Source organism: Centroberyx gerrardi, chromosome 22 (assembly GCF_048128805.1).
Source record: "Centroberyx gerrardi isolate f3 chromosome 22, fCenGer3.hap1.cur.20231027, whole genome shotgun sequence".
Classification (NCBI taxonomy): domain Eukaryota; kingdom Metazoa; phylum Chordata; class Actinopteri; order Beryciformes; family Berycidae; genus Centroberyx; species Centroberyx gerrardi.
In genome coordinates, this window is record NC_136018.1 from 18576640 (window position 1) to 18597086 (window position 20447).

The window sequence follows — 20447 nt, forward strand, 5'->3', positions numbered from 1 at the left end:
ATCAAGACTAATAATCGTAACTAATAATAGTCATGATAATATCTGGTAAAATACCTGGGATTAGGATTTAAGCTGTAATCCTGCAGCCCTGCAGCAAAGCGTATATTATAAATTCAAGATCTTTTACACATTGGAATTTTACCACAGTGGTGATTGAAAACGTTGTGGTTGCAAAGGCCATGTACAACTTTTGTTGACAGAAATCATGCAGAGCAGTGCCTGCTGCCACACAAATCAGGCTGCACATCAAACTGTAACACAAAGTATTACTGTGTTACAAACTCTTGCAAGTCGTGTTGGGAACATATGCCGCCTACTTGGGGGGGAAACAAGCTGCTTTGTTGATGCAGCGACTTCAAACGTGGAACTACAGAAACATACCATTGAGCAACGTCCTCTCATCCACCACAAAGGCGCTGCAGGCTCCAATGAAAATTTTAAACCAATTGGCAATGTGTCAGATTTGTTGAGACACACTGGGATGTTTTGATCATCTCGCCTGTCTGCTATCAGGCAGAGAAAATGATCTTGCATCAGCTAGGATCCTTCAGCGTAACAGTGATATCATGTTTTAATCAAGCAAAATGGTTATAATATAAAGTTGTGGCTTTAAATTACTGTTCACTTTAGACATAATCTCTTTACTGTGATGATAAGTGGCTTAATATTGTTTAATTTGCATAGCCTGCAGAATAGCTGGTTCAGATGAGGAGTTTATAGCCTGAAGGCTGAGATATTAATCTGATATTCAGGTGCTGATCCTCCATGCACTTTTATTAGCCTTATCAAACTGCTGGTTCTTATGCAAGTGTCTGCTGGCCTATTTTAAGAACATATCTACATACATACCAATATAGGACTTACTGGTTAGATACCAATGGCAATAACTGGGGAGGAAAATGAACAAGGCCTGATTCTGACACTGAAAACATGAAAGATACTGTCAACGGCTCCTTGAAAATTAATCCCTCATATTCGTCTCCCAAAGTGTAATTGAGACAAAGGGCTGCACTGAAGGCTAATTTGACTGCTAAAATCGTAAGACCCACATAGAAATCTAAAACATAACTTATATATTATCTTCTCCACACACTGGGCATCATTTATCAAACAATATACTAACAGAGTATGGAAAGCATGTACATAATTTCAGGACTTAACCAGTATCTAGTCATTAGAGTCATTTTCATCCATTAAACGATTTTATACTCAGAATTTCAGCATTATTCAGATTTCTACACACGGACATTTCTGTAACTGAAGCCCTTTGTGTATATCTGTGTGTCATAAACAAACATGGAGACAACTTGGACTCTGTGTTTTTCAGTTGCCGTGCCCAACAAGAGAGGTAAGTGTGTGTGTGCGTGGTCTCGGTAGGCGGGCAGGTCTGCTTACTGTGTGGCTTGGGCTTGACTCTGTTTAGGGAATGGCCCCTCCATGTAGTCTCAAGCTGTATTGTATTCTTGTACTCGATCCGTACTGTCAGCAGGCGATGTACCTTTGCTGTGGAGCTGCTGATATCTCTCTGTGTGCGTGCGTGTGTGTGTGTGCCTATGTGCATGTGTGTGAGATGCACCATTATGACTAGGGCTGCATAGCCTTGACCAAGAGATCATATTTTGACTGTTGAAATTTGACCTTTGGTACGTGTTTTTTTTCCGAGATTTTTTTCTTTTTCAGCAGTGCCTTGAAAAATCTTCTCTTCCGTGGAGGAGAGGGCGTGAATAAAAAACAAAATCATCATATGTTGTTTAGAAAGCTGTCTGAAGCATCTGTCCTAATAAGTAAAAAATTGCAGCATCTTTTCTTTCTTCTTATTTGGAAAGTGATTTGGAAATCACTGCGATTTTGTTCTTTTTGCGATAAATTGTGCAGCCCTAATTATGACATAAGAGACTGCTGCTTTTTGCTAGAAAGCAATGCACACAATCACGACTGCTCGGGGGAAGAGAGGTGTGTGTGTTAGGGTTGTCGCGGTGGGCGGTGTTACCGGTAGCATACGGTCTTGGAGTCCACACCGGTGTTATTAGCCCTACACCAGGAATACTGTTATTTTGTATTTTGTAAAATAAAAGCACATATTCAGAGCTTCCATGTTCAAGTTAGGCTACTAAATGATAAATGGACATACTAACAACATAGGCTACTGATCATTAATATGATCACTAATATGACAGATTAGGATGAATAGGATTAATTATTTGTCCTTACCTAGTGACAGTAATGTGTCCAGTACAATCCAATGGGAGCCTAAAGAAGGGCAATATGCCAGAATCTGACCAGCACTCAAATTAACTCTCAGAGTTTTGAGCAGTGTTATAAATCATTGAGTAAAAAGTGTTACTGTTTACAAATGCCGTTAACACATGTGAGTTTGGAAAGGAATTTTAAGTTTCGCTTTCATTGTAGTGACGCTGACTTTGATAGCGCTTAGACCCCCTAGTGGCGACAGGCGGTATAACCGGTGTGGCCGGTGTTGAGGAGGGAAACAACACCGGTGTCAAAATGGCACCACCGTGACAACTCTAGTGTGTGTGAGTGTGTGTGTGACAGAGAGGTGAGAGACAGACAGTACTGGGATGAGAGGTGCCAGACAGCTCACTACGTCACTGTGTGTGTGATGCCGCGCTCTGCGTCTGCTCCAGTTTGCTTTGCCAGCGATCCTTTCCCCCTTGTGTGTTCTCTTACATCAGAGTGAGCATACACACATACACGCATGAACACACAAACACACACACACACACACATGGATACACAAACATGCACGACACACTTGCATGCACGCATACACACACACACACACACACAGCTTTGTGTCACCCAGTGGCTGTTGCCATACTTAGCATGACACAACATGGCACCCAGTGAAATGAGCTCCATTTCTGTGGGTGAATATAAAACTAACAAATCATCAAGTCCATTAAGCAGAATTAGCAACACAAATGACCAGTTATCTTATGAACAGAATGAAATGAAAACAGACAAGCTCAAATGACAATTTACACTTGAATAAAACAGTCACTATGCTTGATTTAGCTCTGACTCATGTAGGCCAAAATGATGAATGCTTTAATTAATTACCACACGCTCATTCCCACCCGTCAATACACAATTTCTGTTGTACCAGGAGAGGAGAGTCATTCAGATTATTTTCAATTATCTTTTTTCCATAATAAAAATATTTGTGCTTAATGTAGTGTAGAATAAGTAGAAAAAAAAGTATACCTGTTGACCCAATATTTGCTCAAAATCTTGAAAATCCCAGAGCAATAGTGAACTTATGGACCTTTCTTATTTTAGTCAGGTGAAGATACCCTGGGTAAATGCTGCCCCCTGTCTGTGTGGGTGGTATATTGCACTGGTAATGGACTTGGGATTGTGTTGTTGTTGCCTGGCAGCATTGACGCCTGTCTCCCCCCCACCCATCTTCCTTTTCAGTTAGAGAAAAACGGAAGAGCCTTTACATCAACCATGTGAGTATGATCTCCATACCATAGAGAAGGACTTGATGTAGTCTTTGTTATAGGGGCATGGGTGGGTCTTAGGAATGCTAAACTAAGGCTAAAGACTATGAAGTTGATGAATTCATGTTTAATTATTCAAATGTCTATAGATTTACTTACTTATTATATATAGTATGTGGCTATTTTAGTGTAATGCATTTGTGACCTATGTTTGTAATGGTGATGGTAATTTTAGTGTCCTGCTTGTATTTTTTTTTGCAAGTTCACACACATTTCGGAGAACAAGGTAAAGTCCTCAAAATGACCCTTTCATCATTGTCCCTCCCTTTACAAATCCCATAGATTCCACTTAGTCATCTGTCTGTAATTAACTGAAAGAAATGTATTTGTTAGACGTAGTCAGTCAGTGTTATCAGTGTCTGTAGCAACAGGCCCATCACATTATGATGACAACCAAATTTGCTTGATTTTGTTGTGGGGTTTTTAAAGGAAAAAGGCAAGGTTATTGTAATTTTTCACTGTCTTTATTTGTACAAGGATGTTCAAAAATAGTGATACAAAGTGACTGGAAAATCTACTGTAGTTAACTTGCGATTTGCAGTGAAAAACAGTGAGCCTTGTCATGTTTTGAAGCACTTAACACTGAAGGGTGTTATGCAGTAAATGTGAAGGAATTGGTCAAATCCGCAGTGGCAGTATTTGTGTTGAAGCGGGGAAGTGTTAATTTTGCAAGTTAGCAATTCCTGGAGGGACTGATTAGAGCCTGAATGAATTGTCTGACTTGGTTCCCTCCGGTAGTCATTTAGAAAGATATGATCAGCACTTCTTCCAATAGTTGGATCAGAGAAGGAGTGCTTGTCAAAACAGTTAAAAGGCAAGTTGGAAAACAACTAGGTTTATATGACTTTTTAATGAGGAGCAGAAAATGGGTGCTCTTGAGTTGATAATAGCACTGCATCAGTAAGCACCCGAAGGCTAGGGCAAATCATTTAGAACAAGATGAGCCAGCAAAAAAACAAGTTCTCCACTTAATGGGAGTTTGGGGGGGTTTCTAAAGGTGCACTCCACCATAAATGCCATTCCGTCATAAAACCATGCCAGGCGTTGACAGAGGACAGACAGGATTAGTTTAGGCTTACAGGTGCCCTACTTTCCATGTCTGTTGGCTTGTCCAAGTATGACAGAAATAGAGGTTGACACGTGTGTGTGTGTGTTTGTGTGTGTGTGTGTGTGTGTGTGTGTGTGTCTGTTTGTATGTATGTTTGTGTGTGAACTCCAGCATCATCCAGGCCCGGTGAGACGGAAGTACAGCTCATGTTCCACCATATTCCTTGATGACAGCACTGTCAGTCAGCCCAACCTCAAATACACCATCAAATGGTAATCAGCTCTACCAGTAGCTCACTGTACATCTATGCCAAGTTAATCTTTCAGTGAAATCCTCCCACATTCAATTATGTCTGATTATGGCAGAATTTCAAATAATTCATTGTTGAATATTTAAGTCTGCAACGAGATGGAACTATTTCTGTGGATTGTACTCTATGTTGATCTCAGTTTGAAATGTATTTTGATGCCCTCTTTTTGTCTTTACAGTGTAGCCCTCGCAATATATTACCACATAAAGAACAGGTAAGGTTGACGCTCTCATTCATTCATTCATTCATTCATTCATTCATTCATTCCTCTCAATCCATTTCTTGAAGGTACATCATCCTACCCCATTCGGCGGTCCTGCATCAAATATCAACATCAGTTGTTAGCAGATAAAGCACTAACCTTTGCAGACAAAAATAGCCCCTCATGGCCCCCAAGGCTTACACTGAAATGTCAAGCTCTTTAGATACTGTGACATTCTGCCTGATGGCCGACTCAATACGAGAGGCCTGAATGAACCGGGCCTCCTTCTCCAGTGAACTGCGGTCTGCTCAGAGGATGTACAGACATCCCTCTCTTTGTCTCTATTCACTTTAAGTGATAGGGATGTCATGCAGGGCAGCTGACTGAAGTGAAGATAAATGCCCATAAATGGCTTATTGAACGGGCAGTGCCTTTCTGTGAGCGAGTCCTATTCTAAGTGAATTGAGTCTCCCACTGTGTCTGTCTTTTTTTACATTCATCATTTTTATTATACCCTGATGTTTCTCCTTTCTGTCTGTCATTCCAGAGAAGTCGACGGAAGAATGTTGTTAGATATTTTCGACGAGAAGCTCCATCCGCTGTCGGTAAGGCCTTTAGTGAAGATAAATTTCCATTGTGCACAAGCTGTAGAGCTGTCAGGATTCATCAGCAAGCAAACCCATACAAGCTGATGAACAGCAAATAAACACTCGTGGATGGTCGGGGTATTTGTCTATTAACCTTGGGAGCCATCTGGATCTTGCAAATTTGTTTTCAGCTTACATCCAGCAACATCCATGGCTGGCAATCCTACATATCATTCATCCACATAAAAATTGCAGTTTTTTTTTCCAAAAATTTACATATGCATTTTGCCTGATGCTCATTGATTTGCATCCAAAAAATGCAAATCATTCCATCTTCTAAATTGTTGCTAATTTGTAAGCAAATGTCTCAACTAACAGTTTACAGCATTCCATAATGAGTTGTATTTTCATGCAGCTAAACATTTTAAAAATGGGGCATTTAATATTTTGAATGAAGGATTTTTCATTTTGAAAAGATGCTGAATTTATTGATTTATCTGGATGTTTCTTTCTAACCTGTATTTATTGTAGAAGTCCGAGATTCCTCCTGACTATGATAAACACGACCCTGAGCAGAAGCAGATCTACCGCTTTGTCAGAACGCTGTTCAGTGCCGCACAGCTCACCGCCGAGTGTGCCATTGTCACATTGGTGAGTGTGTGTGTGTGTGTGTGTGTGTGTGTGAGTGTGTGTATTTCACCACTGACACTAGGAGGGAGTGTTGCTTTCTGATTCCCCTTCCTTGCCCTCTCTAGTGTCATGCCCTGCCGTCTTGTCCTTGCCTTGCCAAGACTTATTTCTCTCATTTCTTCTTCTATCTCATTTCTTCCTCTTCAGACCCACCCTGGAAATAAACCACAGAGCCTGATTGTGTCTCTGGTGGCAGATTTTCATGGCTGACTGCCTAATGCCTCTAATGCCTTGAGTGGCACTGTTTCACTGTTTTCTCAACTAACCATACAACCACTCACTCACTCAGTCAGTCAATCAACCAATCAAACAATGAATTGCAGTATGTTATTACTTTTTTCCAGTAATGAGTAGTGTCACAAATTACTATTTCAGTTTCAGTGATGATTTTACAGTCACCAATCAAAACCCTTACTTTTGTTATCACCGCCTCTAACGACTAGTGTAACAAGTTGCTGCAGCCAGGGAGTGATGAGTAAAGTAATAGTATCACTCTTTAGTAATGCTTAATGAGTAATGTATTACTATTTTGTAAGTAACGAGCGTCTCACCAGTGGGCGAATCAGCGCAAGTGCTCAGTAGACCCCACTAGAGAATGTATCCAGCATACAAAACCCATGTAGAAAAGTGAACAGATTCTCACAGGAGAGCGTAGAAGCTCTGAAGGTAAAACCAAAATGCTGACAGAGAGTCAGTTTCACCTCTCCAATAGCGTTTCCTCTCAGGATTACTTTGTTGTCAAGTGTTTCTATCCCTACAGCAAGGCCGCAAGGGCCACAAGGGGAACTCTCTAGGTTTGAATTCAAGGTTCAGCTCTTACCTCTTGTACTATGTCTTATTACTGACATCCTGTGCTGTGCACCTGCATTAAAACCCTCATAAACCAGGCCGGCTCTGCTCCCCCGCTTATCTGTCTCTCTCTCTCTCCCTTACTGTTTCTATTGCACTCTTCTGCAACTCTCTTGTAAGCTTGCTCTTTCTCACATACTTTCTTTTTCATACTCTGTTTCTCTCTCATACTCTCTCCAGGGTATCTGCGGGTCCTTAGCAAGTCTGAGAAAGTCTTTAATTAAGTTATCTAAATGCAAGGTCTTAAAAAGCAAGATAGATGAATTGACAGATTATTTAGAAATGGTGATATCTAGTCAAGGCAGAGTTGGAAAGTAAGGCAAACAAAATAAAGCAAATGCCATGAATTGTGTAGTTTCACCAAGAGATGTGAATGGGACCCGCAGTAGTGTCAGTTCATTTTCTTATGTTGTATTACATTACTTGCACTTCCACTTGGTCGCATTAAGTTTGACCCACATGCATGTCCACTATTAGATTAATACAGAACAGGAGGGTCTTATACTGCTCATTTATAGTTTTAGAGAAGTTTTATTTGCTATCTTCAATTGGAAATGAACTCTCTCTCCCTCTGCACTCATCTGCCCAGAAATATGTCTTTCCATAGTTTGTCCCTCTGGCTGACACTATGCCTCTGGAGAGTGGTGAGTGCAGGGCTAATATGGTTGGCCTGGTGGCCTAGTATTGGGCTGCTCTGCTTTCCTGACAGATGCACAAGTGTGTGGGTGTGTGTGCCCTTGTGCCCGGTCACTGACAGCAACTCTTACATGTCTGTTTCAGTGTACGTGTCCATATTCATGTATTGGTGTTCTTGAACATAGATGTGTCAGGCTTACAAACGCACGCGTTCATGCGCACGCACACACACACACACACACACACACACACACATAGCACACGCCTGGCACATGGCCTGCCTCTTCCAGCTCTCCAGAGTAAAGTCTGGCATGCCGTCAGTAATTGAATAGGGCTGTGGGCTGGTGGTTATGGGCTTAGCTTAGCTGCCGCAGCTAACTTTAGAGTCGAGATGGGAGCTGGGCTTCTTCCTGCCTTTCCCAGCCATTGCATCATGGAATAGGAGGGAATGTTTCTCCAGGAAATGACCATCCCTCATTACTTTTATCTGTCTTTCTGTTTGACAGAGAGTCTTTTTTGTATGGAGAGGAGTCATCACTCAATACTTCCAATAGAAGACACTAATAACATGACATTCACACATAAACACACGGTGCAGAGTGAAGCTACAGCTCCTAACGTCAAACACTGTGTTTCTTCCTCCATTACCAGAACCATCAGTGCATATCAGGGGGCAGAGGTCATGCCTTGGTCTGACACACAGCAACTATTAGTTTATAAAGGTTTAAATATATATAGCTACCATTGTAGAGGTTCCACTTGCTGGTTCACTGCTGCTGCTGCACTTTTGCTCTACCCGCAAAAGACTGTACGGATTCTGTATGATCCCAGCATTTAAAAGTAAGCTTTCTACTGGTTAGTAGTTTAACTACTAAACTAGGGATTGGTGTCAGAGGATATTCACTCTCATACAGAGATTGGTGGTCAAACTGATTCTCCAATTCAATTAATGTGAGAAAACCATCATCTGTTAATCACCAAGCAGTGTGTTGCATTGGCTTCCCTTTGCTAGTAGTAATAAATGTGACATTCTGTTGTCTATCAGTGCAAGATTTCATTTCATGTATTTATTTGCAAACAAAAAAGAAAAACACAGTGGAAAAAAAAAAGAAAAGATACTGTGCTATTTAATTAGTCAGACCCTTATTAAAATATTCAGTGATTGGGATCAGCTCAGAAAAAGCCAAATTAGAGCATCCCTGCCTGGTTTTGGAGACAGAATTAGCCGATTCCTGGGCTCCAAAGGTTCATGTTAATGTTGAGCTCCACGGAAAGCAATTTCTTTGTCTATGACCGAACCCTGTCCGTGACACTAGCCTCCATGACAAAGATTTCCAAGAGAGCATGGAATAATGACACACAGCACATTAAAATTCAGTCATTTGGGTTTAATCGGGTTGCATTAGGCCAGTGTTTGCCAAACATGCTGGCTCTGGCTTCTTTGTTGTGCTTGTTTGTATAGTTTTCTCCCTATGCTATTGCATTCATATCGCCCAGCATGCATTCTGTCTCTCATTTCACGCAGGCCTATTTTGAATGTCTCTCCTGCCTGCTCCCAGATGAGTGTATATGTGGGGTCTGTTGGCAGGCTTTGGGCCACAACAGTGATAGGTTGGCATTGCCTGCAGGCACAAAGCCCAACCCAGCACGACTCGTCCAATTAGCCACCTGAGCTGTGCAAGTGGGCAAGTCAAACCAGGCTTCAAAAGGCGATGAAAGACTATTCCCACCTTTTTTTCTCCTCTCTTTTTCACAATCTCACTCCCCTCTCCTCTCTGCATAGCTCTCTCTGTTTGTCCAAACCACATGCTACTATTATAATCCATTAGTTTACTTTCCGAGAGTATATAGCTGTAAGAGCCTTCTCTTAGCCCCTTTGCTGAGGTGAACATGTAGGCTTCAATGTAAACTATCGTTATGAAACATATTGATAGAAACAAATGTTTACATTAAAAATAAATGATTAAAAAATACGATGCCTTCGGAATAACATTTATTTTTAACAAACATTATACAGCTCGGATCAGTGCTCTGACATGATTATAATTTTGACCCCAGGCAATTAGCCTAGTCCACATCAGAATCCCGGTTATGGGCATATACTCCACTGACTTGTTGTGGTTCAACACATGAACGCAACCTATATATTGAAAAGTCGGGGTAACGTGACATGGCATAAACACAGAGGTATTTACTTCTATTGCGCATGTAAACAGCTTAATCGAATTGTTGTCATAATCAGAGCAAGAGGAAATAAGAGCAATAGTCACATTATTTGTTATTAGTTGTTAAATATATACTTGAAGTGTTTTTAGTTTCTGTCTTTGTGCATGTGCAGAGTTATGTTCATCTATTTTGTAGACTGTTCAGACAATTTGCACATAAATTTGCATGTATTTACATATTTGTGCCTATGTGTACATTTTATGCACTGTTGTCCATTTGAAGTTTTCTTGTTAGTGCCCCTTTTTGCATGCTTTGTCAGACTTGTCATCTGGGCTGACAAAACTTGGGAGTTTTCTAAATGGTCGATTGACTAAATATACACACTCATCTCTTTTTTTCTCTCTTCGTCACTTCTGAACACAGATTTTTGTGTTTTTGTCTGCATTTTGCAGATTGTTGTTCTATCCTGTTTTTGATTAATTAATTCAAGGTTTTAAGCTACACGGTCTGAATTCAGATTGCTGTTGAGTCTGCTAATGGATTGAGAGAACTAAGCAAAAATTAAATATTTATTAAATATTTATTAAAACAAAAGAAAAACTAAACTAAAACTACCAAAACCACACTAAACTAACTAAAACTAAACTGAAATTGAAATAAAAATTGAAAACTATATAAAAATAAAAGCTAATGAAAAATCCCAAACTGTAATAACCCTGGGAAGAATCGGTTTATGTAGCTCTAATGTAAAGTGTTATCGTATAAACTTACTCATCACAGAGAGAGGCTACTCGACATTTTGCTGCTGAAGGCAAGAAATGCGTTGTATTAGTTGCCGGAGGGTGCCGTGGGAGATATAAGCTTTTATGTGAAAACTATGAAGTATGAGTTCCATTAGCGAGCCAGACACATTCACAGTCTCCGCACTGCAAACCACTGCAGCTCCCATGTCGGACGAGGGCTATAAAACCTAATAGAACACATTCTCCCTGGCAAATAACAAAATGATGATCAATGGATACGAAAAAAAAAAAGCTTCTATACAAGCATGTCGACTCACAAGTAACAGGTGCCTGCGGGCTCAGTGTGCTTTTGTGATCTATAGAAACTGGGAATTGAGTTTCTGGCTGCTGAAAAAGAGAGAGAGAGAGGGAGACACACGGAGGGTTTCGATCGACATGGATATTTTATGAGCGAGCTCCAGGGAAGCTGCATTTCATCAGGTTCTGACATCATGTTATTGTGGTTTTTACCTTGAGGAGGAGTAGGCGGTAGACTGCAAAGCACTTAGCAGCAAACCAACTCGCCAAATTAATCTAGGCAGGGAGTGCAACAGCTAATTAATCACAGAGAAAAAGGATTTGGTTATGGATTGCTAATGACCTAGTGAATTGATAATGCATTAACCTCTTAAATATTGACATGATTTATATTATTTGTGAGTTTTTTTTTAACTGTACATTCTAGTGAAACTGGAAATTGTCATCAACTGAAAATAATGTTCTATATAAAAACTGTTAAACACTAAATCTTTGAGGTCAGCCATCTTTGCTGTTCCTCAGCCATGTTTAAAGGGAAAGGCGTGATGTCCGATATTAGATTGATGTACATACTACACATGTGTGATAAGAATATATGTGGCCTTCATCTGACCCAGTGTGTACGGTATGTCACTGTGTTAAACTGCACTCATGGCCTTGTGCCCGCGTCTCATCTCTTTCTAATTTAGTTACAGGGCCTTGTGATATTGTTGTCATAATACTGTGTTCATATTACGGGAAGAAAAGGCAGAATCCAAATGTTGCATCGTGTCTACTTTATAACTGTGGCATATGAAAAAATACTTGATGAAATGACCCCCTGATTTATGGAACAGTAAGTCAAAATCTGCGCTCAAACTCATGAAATTGCATGTAGCAGTATTTTGTATGCCCCCTTTTATGCCAAAAATGGCCCCTCCCTACATTTGACCCTTTGGAAAATCCATCCCAATGATGTGTTATACTGTGTATGTCCCAATTTGTGGAAATTAGAAATATTTTCTGAGATATTTACATGTGACACGCCTCTTTGTTCAAGGTGTATCTGGAGAGGCTCCTGACATATGCTGAGATCGACATCTGCCCTGCCAACTGGAAGCGCATCGTCCTGGGCGCCATCCTCCTGGCATCTAAAGTCTGGGACGACCAGGCGGTCTGGAACGTCGACTACTGCCAGATCCTCAAGGATATCACAGTGGAGGACATGTGAGTTGCTGGACACACACACAAGACATTGAATTTCATTGACAGACAGGCAGTTGAAAATGCACACAAACACAAATGGACACACTCAGATAACAGATGAAGTAGAAGTAGAATAAGAAGACCGCCATTCACTCCCATTCAGTGCTAAGGAATCAGGGCCATTCTGCTGAGAATAGCCTTGGTTTGTGGGGTCAGCCCTAGTTCAAGAGGTGTTGAGAGATGTATGTGTAGGGACCTCTGCCCCCTTAACCTGGCACCCTTGACTGGGATTTGGCTCCTGTTTCTGATGATCTACAATTGGACCACTGTCCTTTTGAGTGCTTAGCCTATGTAGTGAATTTTGACTTATGTACATTTTTGCCAAGTTATTTGCTTGGCCAGGTCTCTCTTGAAAAAGAGATTCTTAATCTCAATCGCCCCACCTGGTTAAATTAAAGCTGCACTAGGCAACTTTGAACATTGCTTTGAACATTTTGTAGATGGGTGTATTTTACATAAAAATCTTGCCTAGTGCAGCTTTAAGGTTAAAAAAACAGTTCAAGTTGGAGCAAAGGAGAATTCTATAGCAATAGATTGGATTGGGAGGCGTTAACCTCAGGTGGCACAGGGTGTGAGGCTTTAAGATTGGACCGTGTTGTGTTATTGTGGACATGGCTATGAGTAATGCTTGAGCACAGCTCTTAAGACAGGGTAGGAAGCATCTCGAGCATGAGGCCTCGCCATGCTGTCCCATATGCCACATCCGTCACAAATCCACAGGAATCTCGGCTGGATTATTCTGAGGTGGAACACGATTCCTTAGACGTGTTGCCACTGCTGTGACCTCTGACCCACGGCGCATTCACACTCATTTTCTGCTCCGGTGGCTGTATATGGGCTGAGATCACATTCACACAGTCGTGACAGCAACCCGCCTGCCTTGGATGCTCTCCAATGAGAGGAGCCCCAGCATGCGGTTATTCTCTGCTCCCGTATGGCTGGTTTACCGGACAGTGGCTCAATATTTGACCAGAGATTTCCACTGAAGATCAATTTCAGTCTCCTAAATCCCTGCTCAGGCAACTAGCCTGGGCTTGCTGTGTTCCCCTTTCCACCCCCAGTAGATACAGGGCACTGTGCATCCACTTAGGCCCAACTGTAAAATAACTGCAGGGAAGTCTGGGAAGAGGAGAGGTAAAGAGAAGTAGATGAGAGATAGTAAGATGAGTGGAATGGTGAGATGAGAAGGAGCCAGCGTTATTAGGCAGAATTTGGCTCCAGTGCCGTCTAAATTTAGCTAGTTTGTTGCTGCACGCCTAAGAAAATGTGTGGCTGGAGAACAAAGACTAGGAAGAAGAGATGACACTTATGTCAAAATGATTTGGTCATGACTCAAGTGAAAGGGATGAAAGAGTGAGGCAGTGCATGACAACAGTGTTTATCAGGACGTGGGTTTATTTAATATTCTTATTTTCTTAAATATAATGCTAAGGGTTGTGTTTGCTTGATATCATCCCCCTCAGTATGAGGAAAGGTTTAAATTTGGTGGGTGCACCGGGGATTTAGTTAGTGCATGTGTGTTGGTGCCATACACGTGAATGTAACTCCCACTGTCTCTGTGAGGTGATGGAAGTGGATTTGCCAGAATGGTCTCATGTGGACTAACACTCTCTCTTTCTCTCTCAGCTCTCTTTCTGTCTTCCTCTGTCTCTCTGTACAGGATTTCTTTGTAGATGGAAATTAGATTGTTTGACAAATTTTAGTCTCAACTAAGTCTGGTTTCTAGCCAAATATAATTTTTTTTAGCTTGTCAGAGCTGAAGCTCAGCCTGACCTCCTCAGGCAGGATCCTCCTGGCCTTTCCCAAGTCTCAGCTATAGGCTAATCGGGCCTTTGCCATCTGGGCCTGTCGGCTTTAGAGCAGCCTGCCTGAGGAGCATAGACAGGCAAAGTCAGTGTCATCTTTTAAATCACCTTAAAACACATTTTTATAGACAGGCTTTGATGTAGGTTGTTTTATCCTGAATTATTCTTATTGTATTTGGCTTGTTCATCTTAGTGGTTTCTAAAACAAAAGTGCCCTATAAATGCTGCCTCTGAAATCCTCGCTTCCCCACTCACCAATCTTCTATCTCTTCTGCCCTCTTTCCCTCTCTCGGTCTGTCTCTGCTGACAAAGGAATGAGCTGGAGCGTCAGTTTTTGGAGCTGCTGCAGTTCAACATCAACGTGCCGTCCAGCGTCTACGCCAAGTACTACTTTGACCTGCGCTCCCTGGCCGAGGCCAACAACCTCAGCTTCCCCCTGGAGCCGCTCAGCAGGGACAAGGCCCAGAAACTAGAGGTGACTGCACACACACACAAACATACACACTGGAGATGAATGAGTAGCACACACAAATAAGCATTTGGGGGAATCAGGTCACCCAAAAGCACATATTATATGCTTTTGCTTTTATTATTCAAGGTTTGTCACTGGTCTGCTCACTGAAAGCTGTGTTGCATTAAAATGTTTAGTCATATACCATCAATGCAAACTATATAGTTAGCAATGAACTTCTTTTAAAGGTCAGTCATTTCAAAGCGGACTCCAAAAGTAGACTCTCAGAAGGTGTCCTGGCTGTTTCATTAAATACGAATACGGTTTAATGTGGCTTGAGGATGGGCAACGCAGTGAACAGAGGCCAGCCTGATAATTAGCCTGCGCTCTCAGTATTCGACAGTGCTGCTGCTCAAGCACACACACACACACACACACACACACAAAGTACACAAAGCACACAAAGCACACACATAAAACACACACTTGGTGTTCTCTGGTGGGTGAAAGACAGGGGATGTAGGGCCATGTTGCTGTGTAATTAACTTTACTGCCACAATGGTCTCTCTCTGCCTCACCATCTCTCTCTCTCTCTCTCTCTCTCTTCCTATCCCTCTGCCTTACTGCTGGGCAATTATCGTTAACCTCAGCAGTAGTGATGTTGGCAGAAGTTTCATTGCCCTATTTTCTTTGTCAAAGAGACAGTGATAGTCTCGCTAACCCACCAGACTATATCAAAGTTGCAAAATTTATACTAGTGCTGCATAGAGTAATGATACTGAGAAAGTGCCACAGTACCTGATTTAAGAAACATTAGTTGTAGTGAAGTCTTTCCAGAGCCAGTATTCTCTTTTGCAGGGTTTTTGTCATATTTACTGTTGTCAGAATGCATACAATTTGACTCACAAATGTAAATAATTGTAAAAACTTGTTTAGGTACACGTACATAAGATTTATATTTTACAAGATAATCATGTTCCAGATGATTTAAGATTATCGTGCACTTTTCTTTATTCTTATAGCTGTGCTGTTTTTCTAGCATGTGAGAGCAGAGGAAGCTGAGTGGCAGCAAAATAATAATAATAACAAAATCTCGAGTTTGAATGGCATTGTTCTCACCTGCCCAAGCAAACCAAACTAAAGGAGTAAACTCTCCAGTTAGAAAAAAACACGATTGGTATGATAAAATTTTAGTTAGGGTGCCTAACTAAAATTTTGGTCTTTTGACAACACTACCTACATACTGTACATGCGTGTGGATCTCAACCGATTATTGTAGCTAAAACAAATGGTAGGAATGGTAAATCTCATTTCTGTCATTCTGTGACCTTTCAGGCCATCTCAAGGTTGTGTGACGACAAATACAAGGACTTGAGGAAAGCAGCCAAGAAGCGGTCGGTGAGCGCGGACAACCTGGCGGTGGTGCGGTGGGCTCCGGCCATCATTTCCTAACATCGGCTGCCGGCGGGGCGAAGGAGAGGAATAGATAGTCCTGTCAGACATATTTCTGCCTGGTAAGGGGGCAAACCATGGGGGCAGCAGTCCTGTGGATCAGTGCGTCTGTCTGCCCTAAAGAAACAGGCATACACACACACACACACACATACACACATGCAATCTGGCACTTTACGAGTGTTATTGCACCCCCTCTGGTTGCTGTACATACAAGAAGTCCCACTGGTTGCCTGCACTGAACCAAACTGAGCTGAACTGAACTGAGCTGAACCAAACTGAACTGGACGAGTGAAAGTTGACTGCAGAAGAAGCCAAACAAATGGAAATAACATTGGCGAAAGGAGAGAGTGTGTAAAGGTGGGAAAAGAGGAGATTGCTTAACGTGAAATAACAACCCATGACACCGACAACCGCATTCCAAACGGCCCTCTGAGGCTCGACCGGCTCGTACGGTTAATTGAGAAACATTCTTCTGATCACTGGTTGGCTTTGTACATTCCTTTAATTTTAATCCTCTGGCTCAGTCAGTTTCTTAGCTGAAGCACAAGAAGATGTTTTTTGTTTGTTTTTTTGGACACAGGTAACGGGCAAGTCTAAATTTGAGATGTTCTCAATTTGTTGGCCTTTGTATTTCAGCGTTTTGTTGATGTGTTTCTGTTCATGTGTGTTCCCATCCACCAGAGCGTCACATCTTGGAAAAAGGACAGCAGAGCACGTGTTTTACAAAGGAAAGAACATTCCAGTATTACTTCAATGTACAGCTTATGATCGCATTGATAAATTTCCCTCCCTGACAAAATATAACCTTAAATACATTTCAGTCTTTATTATGGTTCATTTATATTTTAGCCATTTAGCCGAAGCTCAAATTGAACCTGTGACCTTTCAGTTACAGAACGTCTGTTTAACGTCTAGGCCTCCCTGCCACCATTCGGATACAGCTACTCGCTTAAAGCAATATTCGTGCACTGCTTTATTGTTCCGATCAAATACGATAAAGCGTGCAAAGGGATTATTGTATGTGGGAGGAAAGTGATTCCATGACAAGGGTCCACTAGGCGCAGTCAGATGTGAGACACACTGTAGAGGTTGTGTTGTATTTTGTCCACTGCCATTGTCCTGACCTGTGGTGCCTGTAATAAGCTAGTGTAACACAATTAACTTCTTTCCCTTTTGTACTGGAGGAATAGAACAAATAATTATGAAGTATTTTTTTTCCTTTCTTTAACATTTTTTTTTATAGTTCTTCCAGCTTGCAAAGAAACAGCACAAGTGAAATAATGAAAATCAGAAAAACGAAGCCACTAAGCATGATTCTTCAGGGTTGTGTTTTTTTGTTGTTGTTGTTCTGGAGAGGACCTAAATGAATGAAAAGCGTTATGTGACGATTCAAAGACTGCGTACAAAAAGATAGATTGTATAGATTTTGCAAAATTGTCTGTACAGTGTAAATACAGCACCAGTGTGCAGAGTCTGTAGGCTGAGGTCGCACTGTAAAAAACAGAATGAGAATTATGTTAGAATATTTATATTGGATCAGTATTTACTGTAGGTGAGAGGGATGGTAAGTATGTTTGATTCCTTGTTCCTATGACAAATCAAGTAAAGAGGAAGGTGAAGTATTGAAAATCTGATTTAGATGGGAGAGACCACTTAAAAGAATATATTTTTTTCAATGTTTTCTTGTTACAATGTTTTCGCACTGCAAAAAATGCCAAGATTTTTTTAGCAAATAAGTGTCACATTTATGGTATATAGACAATTCAAGCTTATTTTAAGATGTTTTTTAGAAAAACGATTTTATATGTTTGTGCTTTAAGAGATGCCACCTGTTTCTGACATGAACTGGAAATAAGTGAAACTGTCATAAACACTTAACTGTTTTTCTTGGAAGACATCAATTGATTTAAGTTATTTTTTCTTGAAATTTCTTGAAACTAGAGTAAGATACGTATAAACAGGTATGTAGTGAAGGGTAAACCCACTTAAACTCATTGAATTTACCATGGTGTACATCATAGTAAGTGCTGTCAAACTGATGTAAGTTGTATGAGGGCAGCATCTTTTACAGGAGAAAGCATAAATTCACGCTTTTAAAATCGTACTGATTTTTGTTTATATTAGTGGTCGTTTGCTTCATGATGATCAACAACTGGATGTTCTAGTTTACCAACCTTTGTATTTATCACTACATCACTGGATATACAGTATACTGTATGCTTCAAATATCCTGAAATTAGCTGGAAATGTCTGAATACGACACAAAAACACTTACTAAGATTGCCATTTTTTGCAATGCGTTTTTCTTCACAATGCAACGGTCAGATAAAAGGCTCAAACTCAAACGTGACATCGGCGAACGATGACATTCAAACTTCCTTATTTTTTGCATTTCCACGGTGATTTCCATGTCTGTGATTTAAGTTTTGTTGTTGTTGGTCAAGTTACTAGAGAATCAGTCAATCAAGTTTGCGCGGTTTCCAACCTTGACCAACAGTGTCGATATGAAAGAAGGGACAGAACTGTACCAAAGTAATCAAGTAATGAAGGACGATCCTGTTTCATGTGCTGCTCCGATCAGCCAGCCCCCCTTGCACATGAAGTATTTGAAGAGGTGTCGGGACTCGGAAAGAGAACTGCTCTTTTGCATGGTGCTTTGAGTGAGTGGGGAAAAAAGTGCAAAATGTGTCTTTAGGAAAGTAACGTTACAGGAGTCGCTATTGTGAGTTCAGCCGTTAGAGGTATTCAAAGATTGTGTATCCTATTTATTGTATGTGTGTGTGTGTGCATACAGTCCAGTCTGGTGTTTCTAAACCCAGAAGTAAGCGTGCATGCCCTATGGTAAACTATGGTGAAACCAATGGCGACCTATGGTAAATCCTGAGGTGAAACCTACGGAGAAACCCCACAGCAAACACCTTGGGCCTGTGGCGTCTTGTCGGCTGGTTACTGGGTGTGTGTCATAGCCTTGTGCACTGAACTCTACCTCTGCATAGAGTTTTTACTTTTTACTTTTGTCTCAATTTCTCTTCCTCTCTCTTCTATGACAATTTTTGGGATTTTACAAATTCAGCTTCGATCTCGACGATTTCCTGTGCTAACGTCAGACAACTGCTGTAGCTGTGACCTCTTTTTTTTTTTCATTGATTGACATTTTCAAGGACTTGTACTGTATTCTGTTATTGTTGTTGTCGTTGTCTACTTCCTATATTTCCTTTGCAGTGAGTCGGTCATTTGTTCCTGTTCTCAGTTTGCCAAACTCGGATCTCTCTCTTCTCTTTCTCTCTCTGTATGTTTTTAACTATGATTTAAACAACTGCTCCCAATTCTTCTCTTCTGAAGCAATGTTTAGAAAAACCTGCGCAACGATTAAACTTTTAAACCTTGCAATAAACCAAGTGTATGTGTTTCTCATTCGGTTCCAGAATACCAGTTTCATCATTCAATTTTGGTTTTCCTCAGAACGAACCGATACCAAGACATTTGTTTTATCCCCTGATGCTCTCAATTAATTGTTTTTAAATTGACTACGATGCTTCAACATGAACCGCCATTCAAACACATTGAGATATCAAAGCATCATTCACGGTGTTTATGAGTGCTTTCCACTCTGTATCACAATATGTTGAACTGTATTGTAGACCTGATATGGCTTAACGGGCTTTCTTCTCCCAGAAAGAACCATTTAAATGGCTTAGAGCGAGTGGTAACATAGAGATTACACTCTGCCATATTGTCACTGAGGGACACATTTAATCCCCCGTATTAGCCCAGATTTGCATTTCAATTGCTGCTCTGGTAATTGCTCTACGAGTCAATTCCCTGCAATGACTTTTCTCGTGGAAGCGCCGCTGTGAGCTTTAGAGCAGCCGATTGCCACACGTCCTTTATGTTCCCTTTCAAACATGCAAACTTCACATACACACATGCAGCCACACAAACTCACACACAAGCTTAAACACACACACAAGTCTTTGAAACCAAATCTCTGTTTACCGCCACAGCAATTCAGACAAGAAAGGTTCTGTGTCATACTACACATGGAACTTATGTATTGGTTGGGGAATAATAGGTAGACACAGTGCTAGGAACATAGGGAAGATCTGCTTCTTTCTCTGGGCCTTCCACTGTGCTGTGCTAGGCACGTTGGATTTAAAAGAATACACCAAGTTTTTGGGAGCTTGGCCCCTTGGTGTATGTTGATGTACACTGATGAGAGCATAAACACCAAAATCATCCATGTGTCCCCAGTAGATCATTGGTTCTGGTGCTCCATGCTAACACTTTAGCAGACACTATGTTGAGTGATAGTAGGCAACTAGTATTATTTAAAAAAGTAGAAAATGAGAACTTGTAGCAGCTCTAAATGGTAACTAATCTTAAATATGTGGGTAAGTGTGTGTAAGCGAGTGTTAACATTTACACTAAATAAGGTAGAA

The 20447-nt window shown here is 41.0% G+C and overlaps 1 protein-coding gene across 4 annotated transcripts in view; it reads left to right on the forward strand.

Moving 5' to 3' along the window:
* ccny (cyclin Y) overlaps positions 1-19388 on the forward strand; it is a 51320-nt gene extending 31932 nt beyond the window's left edge. The window contains exons 3-12 of one of the 4 annotated variants that reach the window (XM_078291261.1): positions 1328-1348; positions 3439-3473; positions 3727-3750; positions 4744-4844; positions 5061-5096; positions 5632-5689; positions 6203-6322; positions 12092-12258; positions 14415-14577; positions 15889-19388. In XM_078291261.1, the coding sequence (XP_078147387.1) occupies positions 1328-1348; positions 3439-3473; positions 3727-3750; positions 4744-4844; positions 5061-5096; positions 5632-5689; positions 6203-6322; positions 12092-12258; positions 14415-14577; positions 15889-16005 (842 nt within the window). In that variant the 3' untranslated portion in view covers positions 16006-19388. The remainder of the gene's footprint in view (positions 1-1327; positions 1349-3438; positions 3474-3726; positions 3751-4743; positions 4845-5060; positions 5097-5631; positions 5690-6202; positions 6323-12091; positions 12259-14414; positions 14578-15888) is intronic. The other 3 variants (XM_078291263.1, XM_078291262.1, XM_078291264.1) reach the window with 3 other exon arrangements.
* The last annotated feature ends 1059 nt before the right edge of the window (positions 19389-20447 follow it).